The sequence below is a fragment of the Cynocephalus volans genome, chromosome 1, assembly GCF_027409185.1.
Source record: "Cynocephalus volans isolate mCynVol1 chromosome 1, mCynVol1.pri, whole genome shotgun sequence".
NCBI lineage: Eukaryota > Metazoa > Chordata > Mammalia > Dermoptera > Cynocephalidae > Cynocephalus > Cynocephalus volans.
In genome coordinates, this window is record NC_084460.1 from 60,234,098 (window position 1) to 60,261,421 (window position 27,324).

A 27,324-nucleotide genomic window follows, 5' to 3' on the forward strand; every position below is an offset into this window, starting at 1 on the left:
GCCTCTATCTGCCTCAGAGATTTGGCCTCATGTCTGCTCTGAAGCAGGAGCTCTCCCAGCAGAGGCATTTGAAAACCCTCTGCCCGGCTGCAGCTCCAATGCCAGCCCTGCCTCCCATCCCCAGAAAGAGGCTGAGCCCTCCCCGGCCGAGGGCAGCGCAGGGCAGCTGGGCAGACAGGCGCCCAGAGAGAGGACAGGACGACAGACCGGAAGGCGCCAGCACGTGCAAGGTTAGAAGCCAGTGTCACCTGATTTCGGAGCAGGTTAGTTTGAGCTACGAGATGAGCCTGCAGTTTGCCTTGGCACCACTGGGGAGCGGCTTTCTCAAGCAGCGAGACAGGCTGGGGTGGGGAGGGAGGTCAAGGCAAAGGAGAGTAGAGAGATGGGAGGGAGGTAGGGAGAGAGAAACAGAGACACAGATATTAAACACCAAATCCACTCGCCCCCAATGCAGTGACAGACAAGCCAGCCACCCCTCCAGAGGCAGGGAAAGGCCCAGTGGCTGAGAATTAAGGGAAGCCCAAGGCGGGCATGGGAAGGGGGTGAACTTCAACTGCAAAGGCAAAATGAGAGTCGTTAGCAGGGCAGAGGGGCTCAGCAAGCAGGGTCCTGCCCCTGGGTGGGGAGAGGGTCCAGCCCTATGCCCACCAGCTTGTTCCAGCCAAGACAGGGTCACATCTGATCCCATGACAGAATTCCACTGGAGCACACCAGGCGAAGCGGCACCATTCCAGTGAAACCCAAGCCAGGCCTATTCTTATTCTGGAAAGTGGCCTCGGGAGGGTGGAGGGGCCGAAGAGCAAATATGGGCAAGGATGGGCTGGAAGGGAGCCCCCACCCAGGCATCCACAGGGCCTGTCACTCACGGCTCTGGGCCCAGCAGCATCTCCCACCTTTGCTCCTCCCCAGGGGCTTGGACACCATGCTCTTCTCCCTGGCTCCCCACAGAGCCCCCTGGCCTCACCGTCCAGCCCTTACCTTGGCAATTTTGGCTTCATCCTTCTTTTTGGCAGTTTGAAGGGACTCGTAATGGTGCCGGGCACTGTCGTAGTCCACCAGCTTCCGCCCCCGCTTGGCGATGCGGGACTGGGAGACAGACAGAGGAGAAGGGGGCTGACCAGTGCCTGGCGCCTATGCTGAGAGGCAGGTCCAGGAGGGGCCCCGGTGAGCGTGGGGGCCTGGATAACCAGGAGGGCCGGGCGGCGGACCCCGCCTCAACAGGTCCGTCTAAGGCATTGTTAAATAAAAATCATAGGAAGGCCATTGTTTTGGACTAAGTTCCTGTACTAGGTCCCAAAAGACCAGACTAAAACTCAAAATGGAGTCACCCCTGCTAAGTTCCATGTCACTTAGACTGTGGTCTGACCTTCTGAGAAATCAGGAGAAAGATAACAGCCAATCCCCCGCCACCCCTCAACCCCTGCAACAGGCCAGTTTAAATCTTCAATAGGCATGATAATGAAGTTCTCTCTGCTTCAATCCTTGCACAAAAGAGAGAGTGTGAAGTAACCTAATGTTATTTTTCCATTGTTCTGTCTTCCCGTCCCCACCTTACAAGGAAAGTAACTTTGAAATGACCAATCTACTTTTTGTTGTTTCTGGTTTCTTTAGCATTTTTCTATCTATAAAACCAACCTCCTCTGCTTGGCTCATTGGAACACTTATTCTGTTTTATGGAGTAATGTGTTGCCTGATTCTAGAATCACAATAAAGCCAATTGAGACCTTCAACTGAATTTGTTGTAATTTTGTTTTTTGACCGCATACTGGAGCCCTTTTTGCCCACACCCTTTTGGAGGCAAGGAGCTCACCCCTTCCAGGCAGTCCGTGCCCTCTTGTCAAACCATTTTCTTGCAACATGAACCAATTTGTCAGTACCTGCCAGCCAGTACTGTGTCGGCCAGCCCTCTTCTTTGGCCTGGCCCTGAACTCCTCGAAAAAGCCCCCTGGGCCCCGGTTTCTCCTCTCCAGAGTCACCACCTTCAGCGTCAGGGAGCCTGAGGCATTTGCACTGGGTGGCCCATGGGGCCAGCATGAGCATGACACCCCTCACCTGGGTGGTCAGGTCCAATAGGACGGTCACTCTCCTGGGTTCTGGACACCTGTCTTTGCATGGATGCTGCACCCAGGGGCCTGTCGGCCTTGGTGGAAACCTGGGCACATCAACAACTCCTGATACATACCCAGGCCCGGCAGAGGTAGCCAGCTTTATGGACATAAACAATCATACAAGTACACCCAGACTTACAGACACAGATAACAGGGGTGACAGGCACATCTACACACACACCCTTCCAAGCATACATAGCACACACACACACACACACCCATGGGGTTTTCTCCCATAGCCCTAAGACACAAAGGTGCAAGAAGGCCCAGGTCTGGGCTGTCAGGGAGCCGGTGGACTGGCTGCAGAGGGAGCAGCCCCGGAGGGATGAAATGCCAGGCCAGCAGGTGCCTGCCTCCAGGGCAGTCCCCTCTGCTCCTGAGCCAGCCTGTGTCGCACCGTCCTCTCCAGCTTCCCCCTACAGGCTACCAGGCCAGAACAGAGAAGACCAGCCAAGAAGCCCTCACCTTGATGTCAGGGAACTGGCCCAGGTACGTGTCCATGGTCAGCAGCGCCTGGTCCACCAGCTTCTGGTGGAAATCCATCCATAGCAGGTCATTGTTCTGAAACAGGCAGGAGCTCAAGAGTGTGCCACCAGGGGCACTGGGCAACACCCAGTCCCCAATTCTCACCTCCCAGGGACCTGCGGGTCAGCCCCAGCCCCATCACTCCATGCAGCTTGGTGGCTTCTCAGAGCCTCAGTTTCCCAATCTGTAAAATGAGGGCAACAGCTCCTGCCCTAAAGCCTCTCCCAGGGTGACTATGAGGAATAGATATGCTCAGGACCAGTGGGCAGGTAAGGGAGACCTTGTGAGTCATGAGCCATAACACACACACACACAGACACACACAGACACACACACACGAGGATGGCTAATCCACAATAATGAGTGAGTGTGAGGGCGTGTTGAGAGAAGAAAGACCCTCAGAGAGGGAAGGTGACTTGCCCAAGGGCACACAGCATGTGAGTGCTGAGAACCAGAGGGCTTGTCCCAGAGGGCGAGGCAGGGTAGGACAGGAGCTGAGGCCAGAAGGACTCTCTGGGAAGGACCAGGCCATCTGCCTCATGCTTACCTCTGCAATCTTGTTTGCCTCATCCCTGCCGGGCCAGTCAGGCTCATATACCTCCTGCAGACACTCGTTCAGCTTCTTGGAGGCTTCGTGCATAGCTGTGGGGCAGAGAGGAGGTGTGTGGGCCTCCCACTGACAGCCCTGGTGGCCCTGCCACCTCCTTTCCAGCTCTGTACCCACCACCTCCACACAGGCCAGGTCTGCCCTGCCTGCTCCTTACCTTTGACCGAGGCCAGGTAGGTCCGGAGATCCTTCTGCAGTCGGGTGCCCTCGGTCTGCAAAGAGAAAGAGGAGGACCAGATCAGGGCCCAGGGCACACCCCATCCCTGACCCTCTCCTTCCTGCCACTCCTGCAGGGACAAACAGCAGCCACCAGTTAGCAGTCCTGCCAAAAGGCCCGGCACTGAGCACACGTCAGAGGATGGCAGCCATAGCCTCTCTGGCCACAAATTCACACCGAGCAGCACTGCATTTCTGACACTGTCCCTGCCTCAGAAGCCCTGGACCCACAGGGACATTTGCCCCATATTTCTTGGGCACCATTTACAGCCCTGTAAGGAAGGCAGGAAGACAAGGACCCCTCTGCCCTGGATGACATGTTGAAGGTACGGCTGAATGACGCACACACGGCACAGCACACATGTACAGTGGGACTGGGACGTACAGACCTGCTCTCAGACAATCACGGACAAGTCACCAATGAACACAGAAGCACAGGTCAGGCAGGTGTGGGGACCAGGCACCTCGGTCCACAAGCTCAGCGGGTGTCCAAGAGCAGAGGGCTCCCACTGCACTGTACCAGGTAAGAAGAGCTCAGTGTGAGCCTTTACAGGAACAGAAGATTCTGATGGATGGAGGATGGACCTCTGGGGAGAGGAGACCTCCAGAAGGGAATGGCATTAGCAGGGGTGCATAAGTGTGGGGATCATGCCCAAGACTCTGAGGACACTGGCCCAGCTGAGAGGGCGGATATAGGACATATGAAGAAAAGGCTGAAGAGGGGGAATGGGCGGGTGGTGAAGCTCCCTGAGACAGCAGGACAAGCAGAGAGTGGGGAGCCATGGGCCAGGCCTCAAATCTCCCACAGAGGGCCAGAAGGAGCCAGGAAAGCTGGGCTCCCGGTGCAAGGAGGATTGGTGAACAACAGACGAGGCCAGCAGTGGGGTCTGGGACCACCAGCCATGAGATGCCAAAATTTCCAGAAGCTGTGTGAGAAGAGGGGTAAGCACACACATGCTTTGGGGCCATGCAAACCTAGCTCTGTCTCTTACTAGCAAGTAAGTGAGCCTCTCTGAACCACAGTCTCCTCGTCTGTCAACTGGGGTGAATGATCCCTGCCTGGCACACCGCAGGTGTTCAGGGAATGGCTCAAGTGAGCCAGGCTGGGCCCTTGAAACTTGAAGGTCAGCCTCAGGGGATGGGCTTCATGCTGAGGACAGGGATGTGAGGCAGAGAGGGAACTGGAGGGACATCAGGAGAGCAGCAGTGGCTGAGGCTGACCCGCATGGGAGAAGGCACACCCTCCTGACCACTCCTGCCTGCCGCCAGCCCAAGCCTCATGCCTCAGAGACAACCTTGCTCTCGATCCCCTGGCTCTGGGGGTAAAGGGTAGGGAGATGTGGAGCCAGCAGCTGGCCTTGGTCCCAGGAGATCCAGCACCCCTGCAGAGCCCCAGCCTGGCCAGCCTTGAGCTTCCGCAGGAGCCAGAAAGTGGTCTCCACTTATGCAGGTCAATCTCCAGGCAAGGGCCACTGGGACAAGGCCACCTTCACAGGCTCACCCCCCAGCACCCTCAAACCTCTCCTGTCCCCTCAAACAGGCCCTCCCTCCTCAGCTGGGGCCTGTTCCTCCTCCTCTGGGGTCCACAGAGCTCCATGCACCAGCTGCCCACTGGGGCCGGCACATTCCAGGCACCATCTTCTCAATGCCACTGTCCCCACCTGGTAGGGGAGGAAGCGGAGGGGGCTGACAAATTGCCCAGAATCACACAGAGACTGAGAGAGCCAGTGAGACCCTCTAAGGCCTAGGCACACCTGGTAACATGTGGCCCCCCCAGGAAAGCAGGCATTTGCCTATGTATTATGATGAATGCTTCCACGTTACAGTAGAGTCAGCCGCGAGGAGAGCTTCAGAGCAGCACATAAGGTGCTGTATAGTAAAAATAAAGAAGGGCAGAAGAGAGAAAAATAAAAAATCTTTTCTAAAATTCCTTCAGTCCCCCACAGAGTATATAACCCTGGCCAAACGTGATTCTTATGAACATCAAAGTTCGAGGCTCACTGGTTAAAGATTAAATGAAGAAGCAAAAGGCCAATCCCCAAGCATTCAGGCCTCTGGAATTCCATCTTATCTTAACAAGTGAATGCTTTGTTGGTTGAGATGAGGATGAAAGTGTGTTCATGAGGTGATGCTACTGTATCATCTGATGTCACAGAATCTTTCAGACCCAGCTTCTCTCCCTGCCACACCTCCACCATCCCAGCCGAACCTCTTATCCCCTCCCAACCATCCCCCAGCACCTGCCTCTCCACTGTACCCAAGCCAGGGGGGCCCCTGGGGCTGCTGCACTCACCCAGGCTTCAGGCAGTACCAGGACCCCTTATGCTTCCCAAACAACGCTGGGCTGTGAGCAGGCACATGGTGCACAGATGTGCAAGGGGCTGCCTGTGCTCTGCCTCCCCTGTGCCCACCGCAGCTGGGTCCCTGAGCCACACTTCCCAGCCAATCCCCAGGACAGAAACAGCCCTCCCCAACCTGGGGCTTCTGCAGGAGGCAGCACCCAGGCAGGCCAGCACAGAGTAATGTGTGTTCACTTCCAAACTGGCTCTCTCAGCCCCCTAAATACGGCATCTGAGAAGCAATTCTCTGGAGGTTCCTGAGGTTCTAATTACACTCCTTGTGGAGCCCAGCTGCGGGGAGAATAAGATTTTGCAGCCACTGTCCACCTCAGCCTGCTCCCAGGTCTAGGACTCAGGAGTCAGTGAGGGCCTAGGCTCAGCCAGCATCCCCACACCCCCACTGTCCCCCTCTCAATATCAGTCCCCACTGGTAGCCCAAAGACCCAAGCCCCCATCTTCCCAGTGGGTCTAGAAAACAGAGATGTCATTTCCTAAATAAACCCCCTTCTAGCTCCAGCTCTGATTCTTGCCCCTAGCCAACAGCACCAGAGAATCAATCTTCACTCAATAACCAGGGATGCCCACTTTGAGCAGAGCCCTGAACAGGCCCTAGGGACAAGATGGAATCAGACATGCCCCACCTCAGTGAGACACAGACAAACAGCAACGCTGAGTTCCAGGGTCCTGCAAACTATAGGTGCCACTAGGAGGAAGAGCTTGGAGAAGTTGGGAGAATGGCCTCTAAGGGGGCATGAGTTGGGTTTGCAGTTCTCTGGGGGTAGGGGCCAAGTGGGCCCTCCAGGGTCTGTCTGCTTAGGGGCAGAAGGCAGGGGTGTTTCCTGTGACCAGCACCAAGTGGGCCTAAGAGGGGCTGTGCACCTGGATTGTTGTGAGAGGTGACAGCAGGGTGACCTATACTCTCTCCTATGGCCCAACCCCCTAGGAAGGAGTGGGAAATTCACTTCCTTGAAGACTAAAGGGTCATCTTTGCTCTGCCTAGTGCTGGGCCCACTATGCTTGGGATTCACAGGTAAAGGTGCAGGAGGAAGCATAGCCTCCAGGCTTCCCATGCTCAATCTCCATCTCGCCTTTCCCAGGGTCTCTCAAGCCCCACAGCTTGTCTGAGGCCAAGTCCACCACAGCTCCCTGAATTCACTTCTTCAAGAATAGTGACCTCACACCCTTCCTTCCCAATCCCAGCAGCCACCCCCATGCCCCAGGCATCCCCACGCACCAATCCAACCCAGAGCTGCCAGGCTGCCTTAACCCCTGAGGGAGAGCTACTCCTAGACTTGAACGAGACCTCAAAACCACCCTCCCTACTACCACCCCTAGCCCCTAAAGAGCTAGCCCCCCCACCAAAGCTGAAGGAAGTCAAAGCCCCAGCTCAGGTGACCACTCCATGCCCGCAGCCAGGCAGCCACCTGGCAGCCACCAGCACAGGCTATCTTTAGCCCTGGCCTTTCTGCCCAGCCCCTCTGCCCAAGGATGGGTGAGTGGTTCCTTGCCCAGAACCAGGGACCCAGAGCGGGTGACTCAGGGATGTATGGGGAGAGTAATGCTGTGGTTTCAGCTCTGGGGCCAGGCCACAGAGAACCTCAGCTCCCAGACCTGTGCTTCCTCACCCTCTACCAAACAGCCCAGCCTACTCTGGGGAGACCCCACCAACTCCACCCCAGGACTGCAGCTCAGGAGCTGCCATGACATTTCTCCCCAGCCCAGCCAGCTGCCCTCAAGATGGGGGGTCAGCTCCAGAGGGAACTGAGAGTGAGTTAAAGGCTCCAGGGCCTGGATGTAAATCTCCAAGCCCCTATACCAGCTGTATGGCCTTGGAGGAGTTCCTTAACCTCTCTGAGCCTCAAGTGTCTCATCTGCAAAATGAAGAGAATATCAGCACCCATTTCAAGGATTGCAAGGATATGTCTGTAAAAACACATAGCAGTATCTGGACCACAGTAAGTACAAAAGTAACAGCAATTCCCTAAAAGGCCTTCAGAGCAGCCCAGACCAGAGGAAGCCAGCTGGGTAGGGGACAGTTCCCAGGACTTCCAGGAAACAGAATCAGAAGCTAAGCCTTCAGGTTTCTTGTTCAAGCCTGTATTTTGCAGGTGAGGAAACTGAGGCTCAAAGGGCAAGGGTTCGCCCAGGGCCACAGAGGCAATAGACATCCCTCTTATGGGGCCTAACTGGGCCTTGAAACACCTCCCATTACTGGTCTGGGGGACAGGCAGCCATGATGGCCCCCATACCTGCCCTGGAGAGCCTCTCAGGCTGAGCCCCTCTGGCAGGCCAGGGTGGACACGGTGCTGGAGCCTCTCCCAGCCACTCCCTGGCCCTCTCCCAGAATGCTCCCAGCCCTCTCCCAGCATGCACCCTGGCTCTCTCTCCCAGAATGCTCCTACCCTATCCCAGAATGCTCCCAACCCTTACCCAGAATGCTCCCAGCCTAACTCAGAATGCTCTCTGGTCCTCTCCCAAAATACTTCCAACCCTCACCCAGAATGCTCCTACCCTACCCCAGAATGTTCCCTGGCCCTATTCCAGCTGCTCTCCAGCCCTCCCAGCTGCCCCCATCCCTGGCCAGTGGGTTCTCCAAAGAAGGCCCCTTCCCCTGGGTTCCGCTCCAGCTGTAGAGGCTTTAGTGGGAATTTTCAGTTCTTTCCAAGGCCTCAGACATAGACAAGGATTACAGAGAGGCCTGGTGCCCCCCGCCTGGGCCCACCCCGCCTATTTCCCAGCAGAGCTTTGACCCTGACCTCACTCCCCATGCCTCACTGGTCCCTTTCCTTGTAGCCTCCTCTGGCCTCCATACCCATCTGTCACTCACTGGCCTGCAGAAACCATAGAGCTATGGCCCAGTTTTCCATCCCTTCCTGCTACCTTCCCCCTCCCCAGGGGGGGGAATTGCCAGGGTCGCCTCAGATACTGCCACAAAAATGGCTTATTCTGAACTTAGCAGATCTCTGGGGGAAAGTTTCAGGGCCAGCCCAGACAGGATATGCAGAGCTCTTCAGTCAGGAAGTCTTAAGTGGCTACCCCACTTTCGCAGCTGTAGGCTGCCAACGTGATCAAGCCCCTTCTGTCACTGGCCCCTGGCCTATAATGGGCCTTGGTCAGGATGCCGTGGAAGTCTCTTCCAGGTTTTGGAACTAGACAAGTACGGACCTGAATCCACTTCCAAAGCTGGATGGCCTTGGGCAAATAACTCAACTTCTCTGGGCCTCAACAGTTTCATCTACAAAAGGAACGATCATACGGGCCTCCTTCCAAGGTTGTTGGGAGGCATCCACATGCCATCTACAAACAGCCTGGCCTGGAATCTGCCACATAGCCAGGAACGGTTCATGCTCAGCAGATGCCCAAATCAAATTCAGCCTGCTTGGCCCCCACACTAAGCCCTGCAGATGCCACTCTCCTGTCAAGAAGCTTCCATAGCTCCCACCTGCCTTGACCTGCAAGGTTTTCCAGAGTCTGGCCACAATCTGTCACCTGCCAACCACCCCCCCTTCCCTCACCACCCTTTCTGCGTCTTACCAAGAACCCAACCTCTTTCCAGAGTTTATGGCCTGCCAGTGCTCCCTCCTCAAAGAAGTCTTCTGTGACCTTGCCAACACTGATCCCCATCCCCTGAGCTCTCCTATGCCACAAATTCAGCTCCTGCCATCTTCCACCTGGCAGTCACTGTTCCATTTTCACAAGCTCCCAAAGGCCAAGGGCCACCCACACTCACCAGCTGCTTGTTGAAATTCTGGACACACTGTTCAAACTGCTCATCCTTTGTCTCATCCGCCTTCCCCAGCTTCTGGAGGACCTGCAGAGGCAGAAAGAGAAGGGGAAAGTGTTACCTTGAGAAAGAGTGGCTACACCAAGAGTGCTCAGTCACCAATACCACAGACCAGGGTCTGGGAGGCCCATAGCAAATGTCACCCAGCCTAGGGTGCCGGGACTGTCAGGTCTCCCAGCTGCTGTGTTCCCCAAGACAGGACTGGGTCCATCGGGTCTGGAGGGCTCCCCACCCTCTATCCAGGGCTCAACCATCGGCCACGAGTGGGAGCTTAGGACAGGCTTGCTGTAGTGACCGAAACCAGGAGGAGGGAGGCTTCGAAGACAGCCTGAGGGATCGGGCCCTCCTCCTTGCTGATCTCACACTGAGCCTCAGGGTGCTCAACCCCCACCCTGATGGCTGAAAAGGGAGCTGAGCAGGAGGGGGCAGCAGGGGCTGCCCCCACTTCCCCACGATTCCATTTCCTGGGCCTAAGGCCCATGAATACCCCAGGGGGGGCAGAGCAGGCCCTGAGCTGGCAGGTAACCATCCCAGGACAAGGAGGACAGTGAGGGGTGGCGAGGTCAGGCCAGGGGTCAAAGATTCAGCTCCCAATCTGATTGTATTTTTAAGTGTGATCTGCCCCAACCACCCTGCTCCCTCCCTCCCTCCACAGCCCAATAGGCAATGCTGGGCCCATGCCTTGGCACTCACACTCACTCACACACACACACACACACACACACACACACACACACACACACAGGCGTGCAAGGACACACATGGGCTCACAGCCACATACTCTACTCCCCACTGGAAATCTCAGACTCCCCCTCTGATGAGTCACAGCTGTCCCTCCTCTGCTGTGCTGGTGGAGAGGAGGTGGGGGGAATGGGTGGGTAAGGGCACAGAGGGAGATCCAAGGCTAGGAGAGGGGGAAAGACCTAGAAAAAGGAGGGAGCTAAAGCAGGAGGCTAAGAGAAAACCCTGACCCAGAAGGGCCAGCCCACTGGGTCCTCCCAGACTCCCCTCTCTGTGCCCTGCTCCCTCCAACCCCAGAGCTCTCTCTATGAAGGAGGGAGAGAGGTGGGGTCAGGGCAGGCAAAATAAAGAGGCAAGAGAAACAGGCACAGCAGGAGAGGAGAGAGGCAAAGATGTGGGGGAGGTGGGGCAGAAAGAGGTGGGGGGTGCAGAGAGAGAGGGAAGCAGAGGCCAAGAGGGAGATGAGACACACCCATCTAAGCCCTGGGGAGGCACATCTATGGGGGGGCGGGGGGGGCAGAAATGACAACACTGACACGTCAGCAGAGGTCTCTCCCAGTGGCGAAAACCCAACAAAGACCCTGAGGTGGGCCACACTGCCTAGAGTGCCAGCTTTGCCTGCCCAGGGCCCGGGCCAGGGTCCCAGGGCCAGGAGCGCCCAGTCCCAGGACAGAGCCGGGGCCCTTCCCACCCTGACTGGCCCTTGCAGGGTCTGAGCTGCCCTGCTGCACCTTCCAGGCCCAGTGCAGGAGCCACGGCAAGGCCAGCCGATCTTGGTCATCTCTCGCCAAGCACCTGCTCTGTGCCCTTGAGCATCTCTGCAGCCGAGATGAACCAGACACGGAGTCCAGTCCTGAGAGACAGGGAAGCACACAGGGCTGTGGGAGCCCAGCAGGGGGAGATCCCATCCAGCCTGGGCAGTCAGGGAAGACTTCCTGGGGGAGGTGGCAACTCAGAGGGGAGAGCTTGCAGCAAAGGCAAGGAGACCAGGGTGATGAAGAATGTTACCAGAGAATATCTAATTGCTCAAGGTGACTGGAGGCAGCAGAGAACAGTGAGGGAAGGTGAGAGTGGCAGGCAGGAGAGGCAAGGTGGGCCTTGGGAGGCAGCCACCAATGACTTTGTGCTAAAACAGTCAGGACACAGTCCATTGGCAGCTGGGTCCCCAGGGCTGACACTGGGGTGAGAGGAAAAATGAAAACAAAACCTCCAACAGCAAGAAAATGGACACTTCACACAATCCACGGACTCCCCGCTACTCCTCTCAGCAGCCAACTCTGGTTGGGATCCCCAGAAAGGGGTGGATCTGGGGAGGTGCCTGGCCCAGTTCAACACTGAGCTTGGGAAAGTGACTCAGCCCCTCCAGTCAGAGGCTCGCCCTATAGCCCCATCACCTCCAAAGAGAAAAATGGACCAGCACATGGGACAGACATTCCAGAAGTCAGCAGGGGCCACCACAGCAGAGGCTCTTAGGGAGCAGGTCAGCAAAGGGTCCCTAGTCCCCACGCGGCTGCAGTTCCCACACACTTCTCTACCCAGACAGCTGGTACCACCAGGGAAATCTTCAGGCCTTGAGAAAGAAAGGCCAGTGAGAACCCAACTGGCACCCTTCTGAGAAAAGGGACACCTACTCTCTGAGCATCAAGTGCCTCATCTGCAAAAGAAAGAGAAAGCACCCACCTCAAGCATTACAAGGATTATGTCTGCAAAACATGTAGCCCACGGTATTCAAGTAATGGCAACTCCCTAAGAGGACTTCAGAGCAGTCTTCCAGCCCTCACACCAGGTCCAGACTGCACCATCCCAAGATGCTACATAGAAGTCACACACACACAGACTATATGTGCACACAGCAAACTCCTGTGCATCCTTCAAAACCCTGCTCAGGAGACACCTCCTCTGTGAAGCTTTCCCTGACCTTTTCTTCCCCCAAAACACTCTGCACCACTTAGGGTCTGGGACCTACCATACTCATTGCCACATGATGTGCCTCCACCCAATGCACATGAGCAGCTTGGGGTCAGGGACAGTGCCCCAGTCATCTCTATGTCCCCAGCTCCTGCTCAGGACTAGGCACAGGACAGACACACAGATATTTTTGGTGACCGCTGGCTCATTTGAACCACAGGCTTTGAGGACAGAAACATGACCTTGAACAAAACACCCAGCCTCTCAGCCTCAGTCTCCTCCTATGCAAAATGGGAGGGTAACGTACAGAAAGTACTCAGCCCTGAAGAGCGGAACCATGACAGTACGAGAGGCTGGGCCATCCTCCCCACTCTGTATGCCCTCCGGCCAGCTGTGTAACCTCTCAGCGCTTCAGTGTCCCCCCCTCTGAAACAGGTGTAGTAGCAGCAGCCACAGCAGGGCCGGGATGCAGGGAAGCATCCAATAGGTCATTGCTGGCCTTGGCCTCACTAATCCTCACATGCCTCCCCCCATCTTATAGATGAAGGATTTATAATCCCTGGGTTCCCATCCTCAAGGAGCTCCTAGTGTGGCTACTAGAGGGAAAAACAAGATGAGCACCACCTGCCCCAGGACAGGGACCAGGACAAAATTCAATTCAGTAAAATCCTACCGCCTCCCTCGGGGTTGGCTTCCTATCTCCACCCTCCATAACTGGGACTCCTGCCTTGCCCCAGGCGCTGGGGAAGAGGCCTTTCTGGCCGGCACCTGTGTGCACAGGCCATAGCCACTCCCCACCCCGCTGCCTAAATGCTGCTCAGCTATGCCAGCATCTGTCCCCATCCCATGCGCACGGGCACAAGCCGCTGTCTCCAGCCCCACCAGTGCCTTCCCCTAGGAGACACACTCAGATTCCTCTACTGGCTGAGTCAAGGCCTTGGGGACACAGGTCCTCCATCCCATCCATTCAACACACAGTAGGGCCTCCCCTGTGCTGGGCTCACAGAGAGACCACTGATGAGTGCAGGGGGACTCTGGGTGCCCAGGAGGGGCCTGGCCCAGCACGGGCTCAGGGAAGGTGGGACAAGTGAGCTGGGTTTTGAGGGATGAGCAGGAGCTGGGTGAGGAGGAGGCCCTGATGGACCTGTCAGGATTCACACTCTCTGTCCAGACACTCGGTATCACTTACTCTCATCACACATTTACCAGGCATGTCTCACTCTGTAATAAAGAAAGGGGAGCCTGTGATATTGTGACAGAGGACAGGGCACAGGCCTCCACATCTCTGTGTGAGCACAGGAGACCCAGGTGCAGAGAGAGGGAGGAAGGCAATGGCCCAGCAGGGCCCACAGAGCCAGCAGTCCAGGAAGCCTTACTGGTGCCACTCTGTGTCACCTCCTATCAGAACTTCCTTTCACCACGTCCTCAGCCCAACGCCAGATGTGAGTGGAGCTGAAGTGCCTTAGAGGCACCAGCCTCTCTGAGCCTCAGCTGTGAAGGAAATGGGGCCCACGGCCCCTTCCTGGGGGACTGGGAGGTTCTCAGAGTCTGTGCAGGTGCCTCCTGATGCCAGGACCCACAGGGGCTCAGTGAGAGCATCCTGTGTGGCCGGGGTGCTGTGGGAGAGGAAGGTGGCCCTCCCCAGCCTCTCCACTGTGGCCTCAGACAAGGTCCAGTGCAGCAACAAAAGGCTCTGGAGTCAGCTCACTCCCTACCAGTATGGGGAGTCTTGCCAGGCCTCCTCCACTCCTCCTCTTCCCCTGGGCAAGTCAACAGCCCCCATGTGACAGGCAAGCTCCTGATGCAAAATGTCACAGGGCACATGTCAGTTCACGGCCACCAGCCCCAGAGGCAGGAGGGCCCCTCCTGGCCAGTCTTGTTTGAACCAGGAGCAGTTCCTCACTGCCTGCCCACCCACCTGCACAGACACCAAATGCTTCCTCCTTGCAAGGTGAGTGTCCTCACCTCCATGTGACAGATGGCAGCAGGGCCCAGGGTACCACATGGCTGAGCAAGTTTGTGTAGACTCCTCTGGCTGAGCCCCAGACCCCAGCAACCCCCTCCTAGGGGCTCTGATCCCTCCCTCAGCCCCAGAGAGTGGCAGGGCCCCTGCACTTGTGGTGACACATGCCCACAATCTGCATGGCATGGCACAGGGCAGGGATAAGCACTTTCCGGAACCCAGGGCCCATGAGAAAAGCCAGGCCCAGGGGTCCAGGAGGGAAGCCCAAGGGAGACAGGGACGAGGGCTACATCCCAATCAGCTCTAGCCCTGGGTTCCAGGACAGGCAGGAAAGCTGGGGGCTCCTCCACCAGCCACAAGTACCCCTGTCCCAGTTGCTGCAGGAGGCATCTCAAGTGGCTGGCAGAGATGAGGCCCACCCCACCCCTCACTCAGAGTGTTCCCAGCACCCCCACCCCATCACACACACAAACGCACAGAAGGGGGGCTTCATCCAGTGCATCTCCCTCACAGGCACCCACAACCCACTTTCTGAGACCCCAGAAAATGCACCTGACCTTCACCTTCCTCATCATCTCCTCCAGCACCTGCCTGGCTCCCACCTCAGGAAGGGCGCGAGGCAGAGTGAGCCCCACCAGGCAGCTGGGCGGCCACACCTCACTGCTTCCTCCCAGCAGAGCCTGTGGTTAGGGGACCACAGCGACAGGCGGCACGCCCTCATGCCCTCTCACCGAGTCTCCCCAGACAGGCAGACAGGCCGACAGACAAGCAGAGAGATGGCAGGCAGGCAGGCAGACAGCCACCATGAGACACCCAGCCAGGACTTCCCTGTGCCCAGTTCTGAGGAGACACCCCAAGAGGCGAAAGTGAGGAGGGGCCTGGAATGGGGCCAAGGCTACCTGGTGGCGTCCTCTGCTCACCTGCCTCCAGGCTTCATGCTTGCTCCCCGACACCCTGGGGTTCTCTCTGTGAATCTCTCCTTTCCCCTCCTTCCCCACCATCTCTCTCACACGCAGCTCCTGAGCTGGGAGCTGGGCAGACAGCACAGAGCTGGCCTGTGTCCCTCTGCCCTGATGCTCGGGAAGGGGGGACCTCCCAGGAAAACAGAGAGCAGGTGGACGGCTGCAGGCCTTGCCTGCCACTGCTGGAGACACTGAGGATGTCAGAGGACAAGCCTGCCCCCAGTCAGGGTCTGTGTGGGCAGGAAGTGGTGGGCGCCCAGGTAGCGGAAGGGATCCAAGACTCTCCTGCCTCCCCTCACTTGCCCCAAGGGGCCTCCCATTGTCTGGCCCCCAAGGCTGGGGCAGCAGTGGTGAAGGTATGCAAGGTGAGTCTTGAGCCCTCGGGAGCAGAAGGAACCCAGCCCGAGGACAGTCCTGCAGACCTCCACTCCCCCACCCCCCCATCAACACAAGGCCCCCCACCCAGCCTCCCAACCCCCCTCCAAGCCCATCTCTCAAAGGCAAGCTGTCCCAGCTGCAGACCCACAGGAGCCCTCTCTCCTGGCTGTTGTGGGCACCTCCTTGCCCTGAGGGACAAGGGACTTCTCCCACCCTGGGGTGGCCTAAGCCTGCCCCACACCACCAGGTGGAGTCTGTGCAGCCTCCAGGAATCTAGTGCCAAAGAAGCACCCACAGGAGAGCAAGGGACACGCCAGGCCCTCCACTCACTGCTACATCTCACCGCCCCTCCCAACTTCTCGTTTTGAAAATATAAACCTCATAACAATTTGAAAGCTTAGTCCAAGGAACAGCCATCTACCCTTCACCAATTGTTACTGCTTTGCCGCAGTGGCTTTTATCTCTCTGTATAAAGTTTGGTTCATTTGTTTGTATGTTTGCCCAACCAATGAAAGACGTCATGACCCTTCACCCCAAAATACTTCAGCACATGTCCTAAGAACAAGAACATTCTCCTAAATACCCATAATACCATAAGCACCCCCAATACATTGAATACAAATATTCACTTAGTGATATTATCTAATATACAGCCCATATTCAAATATCCTTAGTCGTCCCTCAAAATGTCCGTATGTCTAGGTCGTTTGTTTTTCAATCTAGGATCCAATCATGGTGCACACATTGCTTTTGATTGTCGTATCTTGTATCTCCTTTAATACAGTATATTCCCCCATGTACCTGTTTATTAATTTTATTTATTTATTTGTCTTTCATGATACTGACTTTTGGAGGGGGAGGGGCAGCTGGCCAGTAACAGGGATCAAACCCTGGACAACATTTTTTTAAAAGTACAAACCAGTCTCTTGAAGAATGCCCCCACTCTGGATTCATCTGATTATTTCCCTGTGATTAAGTTCAGGTGTAACATTATTCTGGCAACAGGACCACAGAGTGATGAGTTCTTCTGACTGCATTATAATGGGATGGCCCCTGATCGGTGAGCTAAGTTTGACCACTTGGTCTGAGTCATGTTTGCCAGGTCTCTCAGAGACAAAGGTAACTCTTCTCTTGGTAATTAGTCATCTGCAAGGTGATCATTGTCACTGTGTGAATGTCCAAGGCCAACAACTCTTCGGCCAGTGCCTTAGCATCCATCAGTACTTTGCTACTCAGAGTGGGGTCCACAGACCAGCTGCTTCACAGTCATCTGAGATCTTGGTAGAGATAAAGAATTTCGGGCTCTTCCCCAGATTGGCTACATCAGAGAGTTCACTTCAACAAGTCCCTGGTGCTTTGTATGTACGTGCAAGCCTGAGAAGTGCTGCATTCTGCTGCATTCTCATCATTGCCAGAACCCCTGTATCCAGCTTCCTCCACGTGACCTGGCATTCTGCAGAGAAGGGCTTCCCTGGTCTCACCCTTGCAGGGAGGGCAGCAGGGCATCACTATGGACTTGCACCTTCGTTTTGTATTCAAAGTGTTATAATCTATTGCCATTACTATTCTTTTCGATGCTCAAATGTCCCAAATGTGAGTGGGGGAGAATTTGGACGTGTCCTCATTAGTCTTCGAGCACTTCCTCACTTCCTGGCACTATCAGATGCTCAACGCTCAGCCTGTACTTTCCTGGCCCCAGCCCTAGGATCAGCCATTTCTTGGAGGAGCCCTGGTTCTCTCTGGCAAAAACACTCATTGCTACTGGGAGTCCATGCTCCTAGGCATTCAGTCTTTATACCTATATTAGTCCTCTTCTGTTGCTTGTAACAGAATACACTGAACAGGGTGATTTATAAGAAAATGAAATTTATTGCTTACAGTTTCAGAGGCTAGGAAGTCCAAAGTCCAGGAAATGCATCTGGTGAAGGCTTACTTTGCTGGTGACTTCAGTGACAGCACGATATCACATTGCAAAATGGCAGAGCAGGGACAACAGAGAGAGTAACCTCCTCATTCACTCTCCTTTTAAAGCCCTCAGAACCACACTCCTTACCACCACTTTTAATCCATTCACTACTGCACTGTCCTACAATCCACTCACCCTTCCAAGGCCCCATCTTTCAATTACCATAACAGGATTTTCCACCCTCTTACAGTCACAGTGGGGGCCAAGTTTCTAATACATAAAACTTGGGGAATACAATTCAAGCTTCAGTGAGTTTGGAGGGGAAATGATTCAATCCATTACAATACCCTTCCTTGAGCTACAGATTAACCCCACTTTAGAGATAAGAAAAGGCTGAGACACCAAGGGACTTGGCCACATGGCTAAGGAGCAGAGCCAGGATTCTGTGGCTTTGTGGCGGCCATGAATGAGGGGCACTCAGATTCGTCTGCAATGGGAAGCCAGACAGACCATAAACTGATGGCCCCAATAGCTGCCCTCCAGGTCAGTCCATCACCATGTTCCTGCCAAGGCCACAAAGCCCAAGGGCTGCTCTGGCCAGTGATGAGTATGGTGGGTCTCCAGATGGACTCCTCCAATAGGCGCCCTTGGCTTGGGGATGCCCATTGGCCTGGCTGGACCCTTTTCTGTGCTGCACTCTGACCCTCTTCTGGCTGAAGCCGCCTTCCTTCCCCCTCTTCTACAACAAGTGGACATTGGGCAGTCCCACTTTGTGAGTGAGGGGACCAAGGCACAGATGCTGAGGTGACCTGGACCAGGACTAGACCCAGGGCTCCTGCTTCCTTTTCTGGTGTGCCACTTGAGGGTGTTGCTCTTGTCCCTAGGCGGTGACTGCACAAGGGGCAGCTCCCTCACCTCATCTAGCCCAAACAAGCTCTGCCTCTCCCTGCTCAGAGGCCAGTGAACTCATACATGCAGAGGTGTCGGCAACTCTGCCTCTTCAGAGTGACAATGCTTAATCCAGAGGCTGGCGATCCTATTGGTGATGGCTTAGGCCTGGCTAGCAGGACCCGAGCTGCTGCTGTGCCCTCAGATTCAGAGGGGATGCTGCCCATGCCTACGATCAAGAAGAGAGGGGCTAGAAGTAGGGGTGGGGCTTCACTGGGAAAGCTGCAGGCCGCTGGGTGCCTTGGCCCTGCACCAGCCCCAGCTGGGGCCCAGCAGCAAAAGTGGCCCAGCTTCCTGCCTCAGAGCAGAGCCCCGGGGCCACTGGGAGCTCAGTCCCAGAATGCAAGTCCAGAACACAGCAGAATCCCCAGCCCTCAGGCTTTGCCTTCCAACTCCCCAAAGGCACGATGACTTTTGAAGAAAGGTACATGTTGAGATCCTGGCCTTAGGCAAGAGCCAAGGACAACATTCCATCCCCAGGAGACAAGAATGCTCCCCAGACTCGGGCCCCCTAAACAGCAGCGCGAGCTTGGCTGTGCCCTGGCTGCAGGCACCTGCAGGTGTGAGACAACGCTCGCAAATGTGTCTGTGCACACGCATTCACACACACCCTCCCTGGCAGGGCTTCCTGCCCACAGCCCTCCAGTCGCCTCTGGGCACATCAGGGAGGTGGCAGGAACAACAATAAGCCACAGAGCTAGGCAAGAGGCAGAGCGGAGGCCCAGGAAACAGCAAGAATCCAGAATGAGGAAGGAGAGCTGGAGAGAAAATCAGAGAAAGGGAAACCATAGTGAGCCCAGAAGGGCCCAGCACCTCTCGAGGGAGTAGAAGGGACATTCCCACTCCCCAAGAGAGGCATCCCTCGGCATCCTCTATGCCCCCACCCTCAGGACCTCTGTTCCCCTAGGCTGGCTGCAAGGTGGTGGCACAAGGGGCTGGTTTTGGGGACAGGCTATCTGCCAACCTGCTTTTGCAAGCTCAGCTCACACTCCGGAGGGGACCTTCCCCATCAGATTTCCTCTCTCAGACATACACCTGCCCCATGGCTCCCCACTGAGGGCACTGCGTCTGCCCCTCCCCCTCAGCTCCACAAAGCTCACAATGCAAGCCATGACCCCCAGGGACCCACCCTGAGGGGCCACCACCCTTGACTCCCCTCACAGCTAGGCTCATACCACTAGGCCACCCTGAGGTGGCAACTGTTGGTCCCATTTTATGGATGAAGAAACTGAAGGTCAGGGAGGTCACTCAGCTAATGAGTAGCAGAGCCAGGACCCCAGCCCTGATCAATTATAAAGCCCAAACTCAACCTGTGACTCTCAAACTGGGGTACAGGGACACCTGGAGCAGAGGGCAGCGTGTCTGGTTCACTGTGGAAGATTCACACTGCATCTTGCTGTGTTTTGAAGAGTTAACTGGTTAAAAAAAAAAACAACAAAAAATAACGCTTTCATGATATAACCCACACAGACAGACTGTGGATTAAAATGCAAAGTTTGCAAGGATTTTTGCAAAAGAGTACAAAACTAGAAAAATGTATCTGGGTTCCTACTGCCCAACTGGGTGGCCCCCACCCCAGGACTCCCAGCCTCACCCCAACGTGGCGGTCTGTCTTTTTAACAAGTCCTCATGCTCAGGAAGTCGCTGTCCCCTAACACCCATACGTACACGAAGACTCCCACACTTCTCTGTGGGCCCCTGGTAAGAGCAGCTGACTGAGGAAGCCACTGGCCTCTCTTGAGAGACTGTCACTCTAAAATTATCACTGCCTTCCTCTTTTTAGCACTTTTCCCTTTCCTTTGTAAAATACTGGTGAGAGTAAAAAGTGGTGTCTGGTTTCCTTTTTTATGTCCTTAATTGACTGAATAAAAACTTAGTCACCCATGTCAGCCCCACAACAATCCCTTGAAATGTCACTGATTGATCAAAAATCAAGGTGCAGAGGCCCAGCTGCCCTCTAGCAGGCCTGGCCCCTGGAGGCCATTCTGCATCGAACCCCCGCCTCCCAGGACTGGCAGCCTGAACCTCCCCGAGAAAGATGGGGGAGGAATGGGAAAAGTGAGGGGTCTCCTTCTCCTGTGTCCCCATCTCTCCAGCTGGAAGGGACAGCTCCACCCAAGGGAAGGAGTGTCCAGTTGACTCTGGGGACCCAGGAAGCCCCCCCATTCCTCCTAGGGTGCCTGAAATTCTAGCTAGTTCAGCAGATAAGCCTGTGGCCAGGGTCCAGGGTGAGGTCACTCAGACCCCAGAGGAAAGCCAGGGAGGGGTGGGGAACCCCAAGGAGCCAGAACAGTACACAGCAGGAGCAGAAGCAGCCGGGGCCAGAGTCAGGATGGGGAAGGGGAAGGGTAAAAAAGCAGAAGGGGCCGAAGGGGCTGAGACTGCCAAAGATGGGGCGGAAATCCTGTGAGATGAGGGAAGCTTTCCACCATGAGAAAACTGAGGCTCAAAGGTTAGGTAAACGATGAGCTGGAATTTGCACAGGGCAGCCCATCACCTCCCAAACCCATGGCTCTTATCTATGGCCTTCCCTAGGCCTCGGGGAGGAGGAGTTGGCCTAAAGGAGGTGCAGGCTAAAAGAGAGCCTGGAGAAGACTGCCGGAGGGCCCCTCCTTTGGTCGTGACTGGCTCCCTTCCCCTGAAGGACCACCCACCAGGCTCAGCCCATCCTCAGTCTTCAGCAAAACCAGGCATCCACCAGTGGGTAGGAGGGTTTTAGAAGGGCCAGGACCACCCAGAGCACAATCAAGCATCCAGCCAGTTTCTCAAACCTCCTGCACCCACCCTCCACCCCACTGAGGAACTTTTCACCAGCCTCTGAGAGTGGGCCAAGCTGCTCACACACACACACACACACACACACACACACACACACACACACACACACACACACACACACACACACACACACACACACACACACACACACACACACACACACACACACTTGATTTCACCCCTCATCCCAGACCTGATGGCCCCCTCACTGTGAAAAGTCCCCAATTCTAGCTCCAGGACTTGACACGTGGGCTGTGAGGGCTGGTGACTGGGGATGGGTCATCTCTGACACCCTCCCCAGCCTTGGTGCACTGGAGGTGAGCTGGTCGAACATGATCAGTCCCTGTCACAGCTCAGCACCAACTCAGAGGGGGGGTGCCAAGAGCCCAAGATCACACCGCAGGGCAGGCACGGAGAAAGGGCTCCTCCCCAACTCCCACCCCAGGGCAGCTTCGTCTCCTGCACTTCAACTTCAGGACTCAGCAAACATGCCCTAAGGGCCACTAAATCCCTGGCCCTGTTCTGCAGGGAGCCAAGCAAGGTCCCTGCTCGAGAAGCCAAGGCCCCAAAAGAGAGGCACATAAGTCTCTGAGCAAAAATGCAGCAGGGCTTGGAGGGTCAGGGGACAGGCGTGCTGCCCTCAGGGTAGGGCTCAGGAAAGTGACATCTGAGCAGAGAACTGATGAAGGAGCTAGACAGGAGGCCATATGGAAGAAGAGTGGGCCAGGAAGAGGGCACAAGTGCAAAGGCTCTGAGGTGGGAGCAGGCTGGGGGTGTCCACGGAACAGAAAGGCCAGTGTGGCTGAAGAGAGGGTGAGAGGGTGGGTGTGGGATCAGGAGGCCCTGAAACAGCAGGTCCCAGGTTTCCTGCTGAGCCCTTGGCATGATTCATCAGAAAATGCCCTCTATGGGCCAAGCCCGTGGCGCACTCGGGAGAGTGCAGCGCTGGGAGCGCAGCGATGCTCCCGCTGCGGGTTCAGATCCTATATAGGAATGGCCGGTGCACTCACTGGCTGAGTGCCGGTCACAAAAAAAAAAAGACAAAAAAAAAAAAAGAAAATGCCCTCTATAATCTCATGAAGGAAATACTATTATATCCCCACTTTACAGATGAGGAAACTGAGGCACTGCTTAAAAAACTCCCCAGGGTCACCCAGCCAGCCAGTGGGGCAACCTGGATCCCAGCACCAAGCCTGGCACCAGAGGCTACGAACTTTAACCACTGCAAAAACAGCCTCAGCAGCCAGAGCTAGACTGAGTTCCCCAGAAGACTCTGGCTCTTAAAATCCAGTGTGGAATAAGATCCCTGGAGAGCTCCAAGCCAAGTTTTGATCTGACCTAGAGTCTGTAAAGACCCCAGGCTGCTGTGTGGGGACACGCTGCAGAAGGATAGGGCAGGGAGCCCACTTAGAAGGTGACTACAGGGACCCAAGTGAGAGGCAACGGTGGCTTGGGCAAAGACAGGGAATGGTGAGAAGTGCTCACTAATATGGGTGACAAAGCAAGCAGCAAAGGGGACTCTGAGATTTCAGCAACTAGAGGGGGATTTCAGCAACTAGAGGGAAGGAGCCATTGTCACCCAAGATGCAGACACCTGTGGGGGGGTGACTGGGTGTCATGGTGAGTTTGAGGTGCCCAGAGATGTGGGGCAGAGAGACTGAGACACAACAGGGTGTCCAGGACAGGGCCCACCATCAGGTTCCTGCCACTCCCCACCCACCTGCCCCCTCAGTCCGTCCCACTCTGAGGGACCAGCTCGGAGCAGTGACCAGCTCAAGGCAGTGACCAGCTCAGGGTGGTGACCAGCTCAGGGCATCTACTCTGTATAGCTGGCCAGGGATCCCTTTTAGTGGGAGGGGCCGCCAGGGCAGGAGGTGCAGGCAGCAGGGCCAGGCTGTGCAACCCTGAGCAGGTAACTTCACCTCTCTGAGCCACTGAGTCTCATCAGTAAAATAGATCCAAGTGCGATTGTGTGGAGAAGAGGGCCCAGCAGAGCATGGCTGGTTTCCCTCCTATCTCCTTACCCCTGTCTTGACCTGGGATTCCTCTCACCCAGGCCAGAAAGCTCCAGCAGCCTCCCCCGGCTTTAGTCCCCACCTTGTCCCATGCCCTAGACCCCAGGCCACACATGCCTTTCTCAGGGCCCACTACCCAGTGCACCTGCTCCCAGGACTCACTTGGGTAGAGAAAACACAAACGCAGCTCTCAACCCACCTTCTCTCAGACCAAGCTCCCCTCAGCAGCCTCCTCACCCCACAGCTCTGCAGGGACCCTGCGAGCTACTACCCCATTTCCCTGGTCCCCTTTGGTAAAAGATTCCATGGAAATCAAACAGCAGCCTGAGGGTAGTGGCCATCCTGGTGAGGCCAGCCTAATTTGACCAGCAGCAGCCACCATGAGAAGCCCTGGAAGGGCCTTGATACTCCACATTCCAGTGCCAGCTGGCAGAGAGGGCATGGCCAGCAGGATGTGAGCAACATAGGGTGACCCTCGGGCCTCTTCTGTTGTGCTGGGTGGGGCCTGCTGAGGACAGCACCACTCCACAGTCATGCACCCCACCCTTGGCCCAGCCCACAACCCACCTGTCCAGAGATGTCAGCACAGCCGCCCCCACCTGTCCCCTCCGCACAAGTGTGGGTGCTATTCTGAGCCCAGGCTGCAGGACACTGGCCATAAACAGAGGGGTGGAATCTGCTCCTCCAGCCCACCCGCCTCCTACCCACCCTCACCACCTGCTTCCTGAACTCAGTTGAGGAACAGCCTGTGCAGGGGAGAAGCAGAGTATCAGCCCAGCCCCAGCCAGGGCAGAGCTCAGGGCCGGGCAGAGCTCAGGGCCAGATGGGGCAAGACAGCTCAGAGCCAGGGGAGGGAAGGTCTTACCAGCACTCATGGGCCTTGGGGCCAAACAAGGGTCTAGGCTGGGAGGGAGATCCACCAAGTCTTCCCCCAGAGGCACCCCCACAAGTCTTTGTTAGAAAACCCCACATAGCGATGCCAGACATGTGGGCCCTACACATCACCTCCTCCAGGCAGACTTCCCTGACTCCAGCCCAGGCACAGGAACTCACAGTCCACCTAAACACCCTAAGTTCTTTGCATGTCTGTTCCTGTCTGAGAAGCTAGACCTAAATCTGCAACCAGGTTATGCATTCATTAATCAGTCATGGGTTTCCTCATCTGAGACACTAGAACTATTAAATGGTACCTTATGGAGATAAAATATGTGTTTATTTCAAATACATCAGTTATTATTTTGGATATTATTGTTGTTATTCTGTTATTCAAAGGAGTGAATGCCCAGAGTCAGGTTTAAATTATCTCCACCCAGTCCTGCCCACAGGGGGTAGGGCTGCCCGCACCCAGCCGTGTGGTCACTCCCAGGGCCTCATCTGCCCAGGTGCTGTACTAAGGACTTCCCTGCCTCAGCCCTGGACTGTCTACAGTACCCAGTACCATAGGGACTCTCCCACTTTGCAGATGGGGAAACAAAGGACAGGGCTGGCTGGTTCAGTCCCATAGCAGAGGAGGGTGGTCCCACTCCTAGCCCAGAGCTGGTTCCCCCCTATTTGGCCCCAGAAATCAGAAGTCCACGCTGGAAGAGAGTTGGGAAGGGACCAGAGGGAGAGAGGATGTTTGATCAACTGGTAATCAGATTAAGGATGGGAGCTGGGAGGTGAGAGGGAGTGTGGAGCAGAAGCAAGAGGGAGCCAGAACAGGCCAAAGGTGTGGTGTGGCTGGCCCTGCCCCTGGCCCTGACCCCGCCCCTGGCCCTGACCCTGCTCCTGGCCCCACCCCCGGATCCGCCCCTGGCCCCAGCCCTACCCCTGGCCCTGGCAGATAGAATGAATGTCAGGAAAAAAGAGGAGTTTTTCAGGCTTCCTCCTGCTGATCCTACACCTTACTATTCTTGTGCTGGCAAGGGTGAGTGATATTAGAGAAATGAGGTGGGCAAGGAGGAGACTGAAGTGGGGGATAAAGAGGCCAGGGGAAAGCACTGTCCTCCCATCCCCATCAGATGCAGGAGGTCAGCACATAGTGGGACAAGAGCAGGGCAGGGAGGGAGAAGGGAGGGGACCACCCCACCCTGACAGGCTGTGTGACTTCAGCAGGTGCCACCCTCTCTGGGCCATAATCCAGGTCCTGCTAACCTCAGAGGGAGGTACCAGGAGAAAAGGGGCTCAGAGGGGCCAACCACTGCCCAGCAGGCTGCCCAGAGTGGGAGACAGAGCTGCTGATTAAATGCCCTGCAGGCCTTCTGTCCAGAGCCCCTGGCACCACCAGGCTCAGCCCTGGAGATGGGCCACCAGCTCAGGGGGCAATGCAAGGGGCATCAGAGTCTCTCACTAAACCATAGCCCTGAGCAGGTCAGCGACATCCAAGCTCAAAAAGTCCTTCCACCCTGGAGCCCCATTAGCACCATGTAAGGAAGTTCCGGGGGGGGGCCCCATACTCCCCTCAACATATCCATGCCTCCTCCAGAGGCTCCAAGAGAAGGGCTGAGGAGGTGAGCTCAGGGAGGGGTGAGAAGCCCCCAGATACCACAGCCAACCCCAGCACGCCCTCTGCACCTGTGGGAAGGGCTGCTGCTCTCCCAGCACATCCCTACCTTGCCCCTTCTCTCCACAGGGCCCTCTTCACCAGGAGAAACACCGTTCAACAGTAAGGGGGAGCTCAGCAGCCAGAGTTACTAATCCATTTTTTTTTTTTAACAAAAAGTCAAAAACCACAAGAATGAGCCAAAAGAGGACAGCAAACAAGAGCAGAGTGGGGGGAGGCTTGGGGTTGCATATCTACCCCATAGACTCCAGGAGCCCAGCCCCTGGCCACCCATGCTACAGCTGCCTGCAGGATGGTAGAGCTGAAGGAACATGGAGATTACAGAACGTTGCCTAGAGCTTGGCCCCCACAAGACTGTCAGGGAACAGAACACAATACTCCAAAGTACGGTACTTTGGCATGCTGAGTACTTTGAACCAAAGGAGACTAGAAGGCCTCAGAAGCAAAGTCTCTCTGATCTGCTCCTACCCTCCTGTCTCCTGCCCCTCTTTATCCCCCAAAGCAAGTCACAGAAATCTTCTTCCCCAAGGCAGGTCACAGCAACTAGAACCCCTCAAAGCAAGCCATAAAACCTAGAAATACTACTTTAACCTCCCCACACCTTGTTGGATATGATCTGACTTTATCTGACAGTAGGTCATTAGACCCTCCTTCCAGAGAGGTCCTGCTCTGTACCCTGGAGGAAGGAATGCTACACAGAGAGGCCAAGAAGAATCTGAACAGATAGGCCTTGCTGGGTTCCCCCCGAGTCTATTATCATAGATCATCCCTTCTGTTCAATCATATTTCTACATGGTGGTCCATTCTTCATTGAACCTAAGCATAAAAGCAGACAGTTTTCCCTGGGTCTTTGGGTCATCCTTTCTGAAGGCTCCTGTGTCATGTAAAACTTAATAAATCTGTTATACTTTTCTCCTGTTAACCTGTCTTTTGTTATAGGAGTGTTGGCATGATCCTTATGATGGGTGAGGAAGGGGATCATACCCTTCTGCCCCCTCTGAACGATCCCCTCCCCTTCCTCTTTCCCTCTGAGACCTTAGGCTCCACCATCTGGATCCCAAGCTGGGCCTAGACTCAGGCAGGATGGCCCAAGAAAACACAAACAAAGGGCACAGGTGCGGCTGAACACCCCACAGAGGGCTGAGGCCCCATCAGAACAGGGCCCAGCCCATGAGCTGGCACCCTGACCCCCCGTGTCCTCATGTGTGAAATGGAGACAGCCCTTTTCATGACTTAATCCTCATGACAATCCTCCCATGTAGGATATTATCCCCGTTTCACACACGGGAAAACAGACCCAGAGGGGATAAGTAACTTGCCCAAGGTCAAAGGGCTTAGGGGTAGCAGAGCTGGGATTTGAACATGGGCCTCGGAGACTCAGAGCTCATATTCCTTCCACTTTGAGGCACTGCAAAACCTTTTTCATCCCTTATCCACTACAGTCTCACTCTCCAACTCGCTTAGCAGTAGGTGCCTACTATCTGCCAGGTGCCAGAAAAACAGTAGGACTAGCCTCTACCCTTGAAGACGGGGGCCCAGCAAGCAATACTGTTACCCACTTTACGGAGGAGCAAACTGAAGCCAGAAGGTCAAGTAACTGGCCA

At 55.6% G+C, this 27,324-nt stretch overlaps 1 protein-coding gene across 3 annotated transcripts in view; it reads right to left on the reverse strand.

Moving 5' to 3' along the window:
* Positions 1-27,324, reverse strand: part of BIN1 (bridging integrator 1) — a 58,877-nt gene that overhangs the window by 19,629 nt on the left and 11,924 nt on the right. For all 3 annotated transcript variants that reach the window (XM_063079601.1, XM_063079618.1, XM_063079610.1), the window contains exons 2-6: positions 9,526-9,606; positions 3,398-3,452; positions 3,181-3,275; positions 2,574-2,669; positions 979-1,086 (exon numbers count right to left, since the gene is read on the reverse strand). In XM_063079601.1, coding sequence (XP_062935671.1) covers positions 979-1,086; positions 2,574-2,669; positions 3,181-3,275; positions 3,398-3,452; positions 9,526-9,606 — 435 coding nt within the window. The remainder of the gene's footprint in view (positions 1-978; positions 1,087-2,573; positions 2,670-3,180; positions 3,276-3,397; positions 3,453-9,525; positions 9,607-27,324) is intronic.